We start from the raw sequence: 12889 nt of genomic DNA on the forward strand, positions 1-12889 counted from the left end.
CCTTTCGGACACGTTGGTCATCACCTGGTACCCCCGGAACAATTCCGGACTTCAATACCCTTCGTCCAATATACCGATCTTCACCTCCGGACCATTCTGGAGCTCCTCGTCATGTTCGGGATCTCATCTGGGACTCCAAACAACCTTCGGTAACCACATACTATTTCCCATAACAACTCTAGCGTCACCGAACCTTAAGTGTGTAGACCCTACGGGTTCGGGAACCATGCAGACATGATCGAGACAACTCTCCGGCCAATAACCAACAGCGGGATCTGGATACCCATGTTGGCTCCCACATGTTCCACGATGATCTCATCGGATGAACCATGATGTCGAGGATTCAATCAATCCCGTATACAATTCCCTTTGTCCAGCGGTATTGTACTTGCTCGAGATTCAATCTTCGGTATCCGATACCTTGTTCAATCTCGTTACCGGCAAGTCTCTTTACTCGTTCCGTAACACATCATCCCATGATCAACTCCTTGGTCACATTGTGCACATTATGATGATGTCCTACCGAGTGGGCCCAGAGATACCTCTCCGTTTACAGGAGTGACAAATCCCAGTCTCGATTCGTGCCAACCCAACAGACACTTTCGGAGATACCTGTAGTGTACCTTTATAGCCACCCAGTTACGTTGTGACGTTTGGCACACCCAAAGCACTCCTACGATATTCGGAAGTTGCACAATCTCATGGTCTAAGGAAATGATACTTGACATTAGAAAAGCTTTAGCAAACGAACTACACGATCTTTATGCTAGGCTTAGGATTGGGTCTTGTCCATCACATCATTCTCCTAATGATGTGATCCCGTTATCAACGACATCCAATGTCCATGGTCATGAAACCATAACCATCTTATTGATCAACGAGCTAGTCAACTAGAGGCTTACTAGGGACATGGTGTTGTCTATGTATCCACACATGTATCTGAGTTTCCTATCAATACAATTCTAGCATGGATAATAAACGATTATCATGAACAAGGAAATATAATAATAACCAATTTATTATTGCCTCTAGGGCATATTTCCAACATATTAGGCCCCCATGTTTTGCATATATGAGAATTAACTTTAACCATAATTCAAGAGGGTAATTCATACTTATGTTTATATGTGAGAATAAATATATAGAATGGTTATATTTTGTACAGAGGGTAGAATGGTTATTTGTTAACGTGTAATCTTGTTCTGAAGTTCGGTAGAATACAAAGTTTTTGTAAGGTTTAGCAAAAATTAGTTGTGAACGAATTGTGCCATGAGTTTGTTTAGGGCAAACAAAATTGTCCCTTCATCTGGGTCACTTTCTATGTTGATGACAAAAGCCTCACAGAAGAATCAACTTATTGACACTAATATTTCTTCTTCTAACGAAAATACATGGAATCATTATGTTTTTTTTTAGAGTCGGCATCATTGGCATCATTATGTTTTGATATACAAACTAAGAACGTGATAACTTGATGGACCCAATATTAATAATTAAGACATGGATTAAGCAGTTGGGCCCACAATCCCACAAAAAAGAATCTCTCTCCCACGTTTCCTTCAGAGAAAACAAATGTTAATCACTCAATTACAAGAAAAAGAAAAAGAATATTTCTTCGATTACTATTAAGGCTACTGCTTTTCAACGTCATGTCCAACTCTGGCCAATTTTCCAATCATTAGCATGACTATAAAAATAACGCACAGGGCAATGGCGCAATGTCCTCGCGTCTCATCCAACGATTTGTTAAAAACACAGAAAAGTGGTCATCGGTCTCAAGAGAGAAACTTAACACACATTGGTATTTAGCTGAGCGAGTAAGAATAACATTAAGTGAACTGTTGGGATCGATATATTATATAGTTTGGGATCTCTTTTGTTTGATGTGGTGATTAAGCGGTTAATTGTTAGTGCTAGTATAGTAATTAAACAATTGGAAACTGCGCCATCCATCGTTAGTTCAATGGGTCAGTACTTACATATCTTGCCTCTTTTGAAGCTGTAGGTGTGCTTGAAGTGCCTACACTTGTTCCATGCATTAATATTATATGTCATCAGTCAAGTTTTCGTCAAGAACCAATCATTGTTGTAGAGAATCCATATGTTGTTTACTAAGTATCTAGCATTCTAGCTAAGTTTGTCTTAGGTGAGGTTTGATAGCTACAGGATGATAGCAACATATGTGATATTACTATTTTTTAGGAGAATATATGATATATTTCTATATTGGAGTTAACTAATCAGGTAATATCCTTCAGATCTCTGAATTGAAAGCTAGATTCCCATGCAGGTGTAGGTTTGGATGGATGGAGCAGATACGTGGGTCCATCAAAGGATCATCCACCACCAAGTTGATATGCATGCACCATAGGCTTTAGGCACGTTGTTTGTGAACAAATCCGTAGATCATGAGATCAACAACCCGAAATATGACGAGGCGACGCCGTGACGGCTGATATTGATTCTGCAAGCCTACCGGCAAAGCATATAGTGCATTACAGGTCCATTAGATTAATTCAATTGGATTTTAGAGGCTACCATTTCTCAGAATGCTGGCCCGTTGATGGGCTAAGACAACTAATGACTTTTTAAAGATAGAGAATACAATATTGACGAACATTGAATGTGTACTTGCCCACACACACACACACACAAACCTTTAAATTCGACAGAGTCCATACTTGTGTATGTCCGTTCTCAATTAACTAAGAAATAATTCTTATTAATAGCGTGAAACCTGAGATTTGATATTTAGTGCATCGAGGATATAATCATCCAACCAATAGTTGGTTCATAAAATTAATTATTTTTATTGTATTCTTTGAGAAAAATAAATTTTATTGTAGAAAGTAAATAACCATGTGCTTTACCTTTTACTAAGATAGTATCGAACAATCATACTCCTATTACAACTTCAGATGAAAGTAAAACACTTTTTGAGGGTGTTAAGTTCATAAACAAGTCACACAATTAAGCATGATAATTATCTAGCTAAACGGCAAGATTAACCTACCGTACCCGACCCGACACACATGTATGGGCACCATGTGTATATGCGACTCGGCTGATACACTTTTAGTTTCATGGAAGTAGTGTTGAATAACCTATCTACATCACCATAATCATCATAAGGACACAAACCCTACTAGTGACTAAGTAGCTATCCGATTAGCGGCGCGTCAGACCATACAGGCTACCAACTTTGACACAGAACTTCTCTTGGCCGGTGCCACTTTTCCCCTTCCCTTTGTTGACCTATCAGCAAGCTTATTAATTAGTAGCAGCTTTGTGTTGCTTTCATGAGTTGGATTGGAGGGATCACAAAGAAATTAGGTTAGTTAAGAACACAAGGCAAGCTAGATACTAGATAGCAAGGTAAAGGATACGTTACGTAATCTCCACTCCTTTTTTGTGAGGGGTTTTGTTAGCATGTCTACTCTACTGCAAGAACGGCTGAAAGGGTGATGATGGATTTTGCAATCGTTTCCAGTTTTGTAGCCACTGCCTTTGGTATGGGCCACATGCACCCAGGTGCCCTTTTAGTCGTCATATCAGATGCCCATTTCCGGAGTGCGTCGAAGGCATATTAAGTGATGCCTAAAACATTAGGAATATTGTAGGGTGTGATCTTTGCTTTGCTTCATTGATTGTAAAGGTGGAACCGTGTGCTAATTCCAAACTGATATGGAATACGTACGTGTAAAATCTATGTATATTCTCTCATTTAGTTGCCCACTATGAAAAGTAGTAAAACAACTTCTGAAGTGCTCGCCTTGACACAAAACATGTATTTATGCTTGCAATATGCATAAAGAAAAGAATTTTGCTTACATCTGAATAGCATGCTAGTCAGGTCGTACCAATTTGTTTTTTTTTTGGCGCAGGATGCAGGTTAACATTCTTTTAGCACTAAAACTTACAATTTGCTGTATAATAAATATCGAGGTGGACATCCTTTTAAGTTTTATAAAACGTAGAAAAAGCCAGGGCATATGTCCTCTTTAAGCAACAATGTACTCAAATCCAAATCTAGAATTTAGAGCATAGGTCCTCTGTAAGCTACCATGTACTCAAATACTAGTCAAGTCTATAAGCCCGGCGCCTGTCAAAGGTAAACATTTTAGGCCCACCACTGGTAACGTGTTCTACAGTAGTGCTTGTACTAGAACTCAAACGGAACTCCCTCCGATCCAAAAAAAAAAGCACACTTTCTTTGGATCGGAGGGAGTACCAAGTAGTCGCATTTGTTGGTCACTACTAGATAGGATGATTATGAGTGTGGTGAAAGATTGGATGAAGCGTATGCCTCTGGCAGGGACGCGTTGCATGTTATATAGACAGAGAGATTACAAGATCTTGGCAGTTCGGTTGTGTTGGATTGATCCTCAAGAAAAGGCTAAAGAGATGAGGATAAATCACAACAACCACAACTACCTGATTACAATGCACACGCAACACGCTAATCTATCGGGCGTATATACGGTTTATAATCACACCGTATATACATGTTACAATATATTCTAACACGCCCCCTCAATCACAACTTCACCAAGTTGAGATTGCTCTTAAAATCTTCCAGTTTTCGCCATGACAAGGCTTTGGTAAACCCATCAGCAACTTGATCACCTGTGGGTATAAAACGAATATCCAATAGCTTGCTAGCTACTCTCTCTCGAACAAAATGATAGTCAACTTCTATATGTTTAGTTCTTGCATGGAACACTGGATTTGCTGACAGATATGTGGCACCAATATTGTCACACCAAAGACGAGCAACTGGCGAATGAGCAACTCCAAGTTCACGCAGAAGAGTTTGGACCCAAATAATCTCAGTAGTTGCATTAGCTAAGGATTTGTATTTTGCCTCGGTACTTGATCTTGAAACAGTAGCCTGTTTACGTGCACTCCAAGAAATCAAGTTGGGACCAAAAAACACACAGAAACCTCCTGTTGATCTTCTGTCATCAGGACATCCTGCCCAATCAGCATTTAAAAAGGCACTAACAATATTGCAAGCTGACTTGGTGAATTTCAGACCTGTACTCATAGTACCTTTAAGATATCTCAAAATCCTTTTAACTGCTGTCATGTGTTGGGAGGTAGGAGAGTGCAAATACTAACAAACTTTGTTCACTGGGAAACAAATATCAGGTCTTGTTAATGTCAAATATTGCAAGGCACCTACCATACTTCTATACCTTGTTGACTCTTCGGCCCCCAAAGGTTCTCCCCCTTCCTTTGACAGTTTTTCGGATGTTGAGAGAGGCATGTTTGAAACCTTGCAATTTATCATACCTGCACGTTTCAAAATATCCATGAAATATTTTTCTTGGGTCAGGAGAATGCCATCTTTCACTTTCTTGACTTCAATTCCCAAGAAATAATGTAGATCTCCTAGATCTTTCAAGGCAAAGTCTCTCCTCAAATCTGCCAACAAAGCTACAGTTGCATCTTGTGATGAGCTAGCAACAATTATATCATCAACATAGACCAACATAAACATAATAATTTTTCCTCTTCTGAAGAAGAACAGAGAAGTATCTCCCCTTGATGGTTTAAAACCAAGTGCTTGAAGTTTGTCACACAACCTGGAGTACCATGCTCGAGGTGCCTGTTTTAAACCATATAGAGCTTTGTCAAGTTTGCAGAGATGATTTTCCTTGCCTTTTATCTCATAGCCAGGTGGTTGTCTCATATAAACTTCTTCCTCTAGAACGCCATGAAGAAACGCATTCTGAACATCCAATTGCCTGAGACTCCAGTTACTGGATACTGCAACAGAAAGAACAAGTCTGATAGTAGCTGCTTTAACAACAGGACTGAATGTATCCTCATAGTCGATACCATATTTTTGTTTGAAACCCTTTGCTACTAGCCTTGCCTTGTATCTGTCAATTTGACCATCTGCCTTTCTTTTAATCCTATAGACCCACCTACAATCAATAACATTTTTATTTTTTGCTGGTGGAACTAAGTGCCAAGTCTTATTTTTAATAAGAGCATCATACTCATCATTCATAGCCCTCTTCCAATTTGTATCATTCAAGGCATCTTGCAAACTATGAGGTTCACCAGTAGTTATCAGACCACCAAAACGAGGTTTGAGCTTGTCATACCTAACTGTGCCATCTGTACAAACTTGAGGTTTTGAAATACCGTGCTGTGATCGTGTTCGTCGAGTCGGCACATCAGAGACTGCAAGTACATGTGACACAGAAGATCCGCGAGAGGGAGGAGGATCCGCACGTGCTCCAACATCAGCACGCGATCCCGCAGCAGATCTGTCGCCAACGACAGAGGATCTTGCATCCTGTCGGGGCAGATCCGCGCGGGAGTCCGTGTCTCCCTCGCTCGGTTGGCCCACTTGGCGGCCTGCAGGAGGGGAGCCGGCGGGCCCGTCTGATGGCGCAGTGTCGGGGGATGCAGCGGGCGACCCACCGTGCGCCACGCGTCGTTCCCTGGGCGGCGTCTGTGCGGCCGAGGCGGATTCGCCCCCTGGGCCACCTGCGCCCGCTGGCCCTGCCGTCTCGGGATCGCTGCCCACAGCACCTGAATCCTCCTCGTGTTCTGCAGCATTTTCGTCTTGTTCTGGCTGCATAAAATCATGCACAAAAACTGGATTTCCTCCATTGTTAGCAACAGGATTAGTGCGAAAATTAGTCTGTGGTGCAGATTCAGGGAGCAGAAGGACTTCCGACCGGAGAGGGGCGCCTGCATTGGGATTTAAGGATGCAAATGGAAAAACCGCTTCATCAAAAATAACATCACGGGATATATAGACTCGTCCGGCAGCAACATCTAGGCATTTAAAACCCTTGTGAAGATTGTTGTAGCCAAGGAAGACGCACTGTTTGGAACGAAACTCCAATTTTTTGGAATTATAAGGGCGAAGATTCGGCCAGCATGCACACCCAAAAACTCGAAGAGAGTGATAATTGGGTTGTTCATGAAACAATCGTGTCAAAGGAGTTTCAAAATTAATCACTTTGTTAGGGGTCCGATTTATCAAGTAGGTGGCAGAGAGAAAAGCCTCATCCCAAAATTTCAAGGGCATGAACGCATGGGCTAAGAGAGAGAGCCCTACATCAACAATATGCCGATGTTTTCTTTCTGCTGACCCATTTTGCTGATGAGCATGGGGACAGGAGACATGGTGAGTGATTCCTAATTGATGAAAGAAGGAATTTAAGCGTTCATACTCGCCACCCCAGTCTGTTTGCATAGTGATTATTTTTTTATTGAACAACCTTTAAACAAGAGTTTGAAATTCATGAAAGACTTTAAACACTTCAGATCGATGCTTGAGTAGATATATCCACGTAAATTTGTTGTAATCATCGATGAAAGACACATAATAGTTTTTCCTATTGATAGAATCACGGGCAGGCCCCCATACATCGGAGAAGATTTGCTTTAAAGGAGCTTTAGACACACTGTTTGAACTAGGATAAGGAAGTTGGTGACTTTTGCCCATTTGGCATGCATCACAAACACCTTCTTTATTTAACTCACTACTAGAAAAAGGAATATCATTCTGACTAAGAACATGACGCACTATGGTAGATGACGGATGTCCTAGCCGACTGTGCCACCTTTCAACAGGTAGTTTATTTGCACCAAACGCTTGCTTGCTTGAACTAAGAGGAGCCGATGATACAGGGTAGAGGCCTTGTCTACATCTGCCGCGCAGAAGGGTTTTCCTCGTTCCCTGTTCCTTGACGAGAAAGAAATTTGGGTGAACTTCAAGGAAAGTATGATTGTCAGTGGATAAACGATGAGCAGAGATAAGGTTTTTGGCGGCATCGGGTACATGCAAGATATTCTTTAGATGAAGATCACGAGTAGGGGTACGAACAGTAGTGTGACCAATATGACTAATTTCCATACCTTCTCCGTTGGCAGTGTGGACTTGATCGTTGCCATGATACTTGTTGTGGATGGTCAACTTGTCGAGCTCGCAGGTGATGTGGTCGGTGGCGCCGGTGTCCAGATACCAGTTGGTATCCACTCCATAGGACGAGGTTGTGGCAGATCCGGCGCTCTTCTCGTTCTTGGTGTAGGAGATGTCGAAGCGACGGTAACACTCAAGGGCGGTGTGGTTCGGCTTCTTGCAGATTTGGCAGACGATCTCAGGAAGATCATCTACTCTGTTGCCGTTGCCGCGGCCTCCATTTCCGCGACCACCGCCTCCATTGTTGCGGCCTCTGTTGCCACGGCCACCTCCTCCATTGCCGCGGCCGCCATTGCCACGGCCACCTCCACCGCGGCCACCACCACGGCCACGAGAGATGGCATTTGCCGAGGACTGGGAGGAGTGGTTGCCACCTTCGAACATAGCAAGACGCTTTTCAAAGCCGATCAACTGAGAGTAAAGTTCAGCTACCTTGATTGGTTCAGTCCTCGCGGCGCAGATGGACGAGACAAACGAGATGTAGTCGTAGTCCAGCCCTGCAAGGATGTAGGAGACCCTGTCATCATCGTCGAGCGGCTTGCCTGCTGAAGCCATCTCGTCGCCCAGCGCTTTCATGCGCCCGATGTAGTCGGCGATGGTCGCGGTGCCCTTTTTGGTGGTGGAGAGGGCGATCCGCGTGTTGACGATGTTGGCCTGCGTCTGGGAGAGAAACATCTCCCTGATGGCGGTCCATGTCGCGGAGGCCTTGGTGCAGTGGGCGACTTGGATCATCACAGGTGGCGAGATCAAGTTGAAGATGAAACTCAGCACCTGCGAGTCTTGCGCCAAGGTGATGAGATATTCCGGGTTCGGCACATCTGTCGGCTTACCATCTTTGTCGGTAAGCTTAGGCTCCGAGAACTGGTGATCAGGATTGAGATGATCAATCAGCTGTGCTCCGCGGATGGTGGCTAGGGCTTGGGCGCGCCAGACCAGGTAGTTACCCCGGTGCAGCTTATCAGCGATGGGAATGAGGGCAAAAGCGGCGGCGGCGGAGCTGGAGCTAGCCATGACTAGGGTTGGATGTTGGAGAGGAAGTTGGCTCTGAATACCATGAAAGATTGGATGAAGCGTATGCCTCTGGCAGGGACGCGTTGCATGTTATATAGACAGAGAGATTACAAGATCTTGGCAGTTCGGTTGTGTTGGATTGATCCTCAAGAAAAGGCTAAAGAGATGAGGATAAATCACAACAACCACAACTACCTGATTACAATGCACACGCAACACACTAATCTACCAGGCGTATATACTGTTTATAATCACACCGTATATACATGTTACAATATATTCTAACATGTGGTTGTACCACTAGCCTATGGGGAACCGGAGCCAGGTTTTAACTTGTTACTAATGCTTGAATATTCATTTTTGTGCAGCATAAACAATAAGTGCAAGATGATATTCCTGTCAATAGTGAGACGTGTGTTCTGATCTTTGCAAAAAAAGTTGTGTGAGATCTTGAGTCTATGTTTGTTGTTTCTAAAGAAAAACTAATTATACCGAAGTAACATGGTGAATGAAGGTGTGTCCCCTTTGTATATGTGAAATGGAGTTGGATATGTACGTGTTCCCAAACAATTGCTACTCCGTACTAGCAGAGCTACTTTAGGGCAAAACTAGGCTCAACAAAAGCGTCTTGAGAGCAAATTTTATGAGGTATCCTTCAACCTGGCCTGCCTTAGCCCATGCAGTGAATTATTTGTGCTCCACCACTGCTACTCCGTGCAGCTATCTATGTAGTGAAGTATCTGCTCGAATGGTATTAAAAGCTAGTTACTCAAGCCTCACTAAGTAGTATCAATCTTAAATAAATAAATAATTGAGACAAACAATCTTAAATAAATAGAGTGCAGAGTCATACAAATACAAATACTTACAATCTCAATCTTAACGCTATAAAAAATACCAATATTAATATACTATCTTAGCGTGGGCAGTATTTCTTGAAATGGTAAGTCACAGTGTTTCTCAGGAAACAAATTAGCAATAAATAGAAAAGACAATTGTAGTACTACCAACCGGGCCAAAAGAAATTTTCCGTGCCTGCTTCTAATCTTGTGCAACTTATTGGGATGTTGGGGTTTAAGTGCGCCTGAAACCACCACATTGCCAGAGATAGCAATAGCAATCCGCAAATGCTAGGTCTTGCTTATTGCGAGACTGCAGCAGCTCTCGCCTATACATTTCACTCGGGTGGGCCGGCCAAACAAGATTTGAGCAAGCGGTTTTAGAAAAGGTTCTACCTACATTAGTATTGCGACCGCATTTGTTTTCAAAACCTTACGGACAGTTTTTTGTAAGGTTTTGAGCGGGTTTATTTTTTCTTTTCCTGTTTTTAGCATTTTTCTCTATCGGTTTTGATTTGTTTTCATTATTTTTTTCGTTTTTCCTCCTCATTGCTCATTTTTACTATTACTATATTTTCATCTTTATCTTTTCCTATTTTCAGATACATGTCGACTTTTTTTAATACACGTTGAACATTTTTCAGATATATGTTTGATATTTTCGAATACATATTCAACATTTTAGCTGAATACATGTTGAAATTATCAAATTACATTAAATATTTTCAAATACACGGTGAATATATATTGTAACATACTTTGAATACTTTTCAAAAATGGTATGATTTTTTAAAACGTGTGATCATTTTTTAACATTGCATGAACATTTTTTAATGCCATTAACATATTTTTAAACACGTGAACATTTTTTTCAATGTCATCAACCATTTTTTGAATGGTACAGTTTTTTAACAAACTGCGAGAACAAGTTTTTCACATTTTTCATGAACATTTTGTTAAAAATAACATGAACATGATTTAAAACATCTAAACTTTCTTAAATATCATGAAACATTTTTTGAAATGCACGTAAGCTGGTTTTTGTAATGATATGTTGACTATTGTAATGTAACGAAGGGGACAAGAATTATATAAGAAAGGGGACAAGTGCAGCTAGGCAGAGCGACAAGCGCGTTCATAGATGATTGTGGTTCACGGGCCGTCCCAATAGGCATGGTGAGCGACTAGCATCTAAGCAAGGCAATGTTAGGGCTCGCAAGAGCCGATATAGTGGGGAACGATAATGAACGGATACCTTTTGGGGGATTCCTAGCGGGCGCTCGGGGTGCAGCCAGGTCACGATGCATGTTTTTGACGTGTTTTGGAGTTTTCTTTTTTTTAGGATTTTGAATTTTGCATGGTTTTTCCTAAGTTTCGTGAAAAAAGTTCTATTTTATATTTTCCTCATGTGAAGCACACTGTGCGGAAGGAAGCACAGTGGGCCAGCCCAGATTGCCATTGTAGTTTTTTTTCTTTGCTTTTTCTTCATTTTTCCATTCAATTTTTCCCAGAAAAAACCAAATGTTTGCTTAAGAAAGTGGTCATCATGCATTTAAAACTGTCCTGTCTATGCTTAAAATAAATTCCGTGTACATTCAAAACATATTCATTATTTTTGTCATATACTAAAAAATCATCATATATTAAGAAAAATCAACGTTCATTAATAAAAATGTTTGGTGTGTATTTATAAACATATACTCCTATTGTTAATTGTATAGAAAAATACTTAAAATGAAAACTGGAAAAGTGGGAGGAAACAACAATGGAAAAGAAAAACCTGAAGGAAAAGCAAAAAATAGAATACACTAGGAAAGATATAAAAAGTAGAAAAATCATCAGAAACCATAGAAACCGAAAAGATGCATAAAAACTCCCAAAAAAGAAAGAACGCCAAAATTTTAATGAATGATAGTAAAGAAAGAAAAAGGAAAAACCACTGAAAAAACGAGAGAAACAAAAAACCAAAAGAAAACTGTGAACCCCAATAGAGAAATAGATAACAAAAAAGCAACTGAAAAAGACTAAAAAGAAGCGATCGTGACAACAAATGCCTGGAAAAACGATTGAGACCAATACATGTGCAAATCCATTACACGCTAAAGGCGTCATACAGGGCCGGTCCTGAGATCTTGGGGACCCGGATCGAAATTATGTCTTTGGGCCCCTTTGTACAACCATCATAGCAATATGACCAATATACATCTATATAAAATGTTATCAATAAACAATTCGCATTCAAAATCCTTTTCATATCAAATAATTGGATGTACCTTTAAAATTTCTTCTAACTTTCCTCGATGCAAGTCGCTTATGATGGGATCGTTGCCAATCACATACAACAATTTCTTCTTGATGCTCTTCCACCAGAATAACTATCATCGACTCATCATCTGGATTCATTGAATCACTGGTATTACTCTTGAAAATTTTGTGAACCACCCCTCTCTGTGGTTCTATCAGTCATTTTTCCTTTCCTTTTTCCGTTACCACATGCATACTTTCTGGATGAGATGGTAACAGGGTGCTGAAAATAAAAACATTGCATCAAAAGTTGAACAGTGCAAGCTATGCATAGTGTACGTGGAAGTAAATCATTTAATTAACAACAATGTAGAATTTTGCTAATTATTGAAGGTAAATTATGTATATGAAATAAGGAATAATAATATGATTGTTCAGGACCAGATTTCTCAAACAGATCGCGCCCTTTTACTCATCTGGGGCGTAACAATTTATACCTGGGGTTGATTGGATCGATGTCGGAGACCGGACACTCGACGATGCCACAATGTGGACTTCCGACGGGATCTAGGAGATGATGTACGGGTGACCCAACGTCTGGACAGTGGAGATCTGAAGACTGCGGCGCTCTGTGATGTCAATGTGCGAGTGCATCGTGTGTGGTTGTAAAGAAATATAAGAAAGTTTAGATCACTATTTTAGTGATCTAAATGCTCTTATATTTTTTTACGGAGGGAGTACAAAATTAGGGCTTGTGCGAACCTAGGAATACGAGGTGATTACTCAAATTGTGTGTGTGTGTCTTATTTTGGCTGCTATACTTATGTCCCTTCCCTTTTTCTTT

At 41.0% G+C, this 12889-nt stretch overlaps 1 protein-coding gene and 1 pseudogene across 1 annotated transcript; both read right to left on the minus strand.

The window, feature by feature from the left end:
* Window positions 1–4537: 4537 nt before the first annotated feature.
* Window positions 4538–8962, minus strand: LOC147983399 (uncharacterized). The gene is made up of 3 exons (XM_087540717.1): window positions 7888–8962; window positions 5296–6711; window positions 4538–4626 (listed from the first exon to the last, which is right to left on the minus strand). Exons 1-3 carry the CDS (start codon window positions 8960–8962, stop codon window positions 4538–4540), a joined length of 2580 nt encoding a protein of 859 aa, XP_087396843.1.
* On the minus strand, window positions 8347–8488 carry LOC125541903 (small nucleolar RNA Z247; annotated as a pseudogene).
* Window positions 8963–12889: the final 3927 nt, after the last annotated feature.

The sequence above is a fragment of the Triticum urartu genome, chromosome 2A (assembly GCF_056163025.1).
Source record: "Triticum urartu cultivar PI428250 chromosome 2A, HENAU_Tu73, whole genome shotgun sequence".
NCBI classification, from domain to species: domain Eukaryota; kingdom Viridiplantae; phylum Streptophyta; class Magnoliopsida; order Poales; family Poaceae; genus Triticum; species Triticum urartu.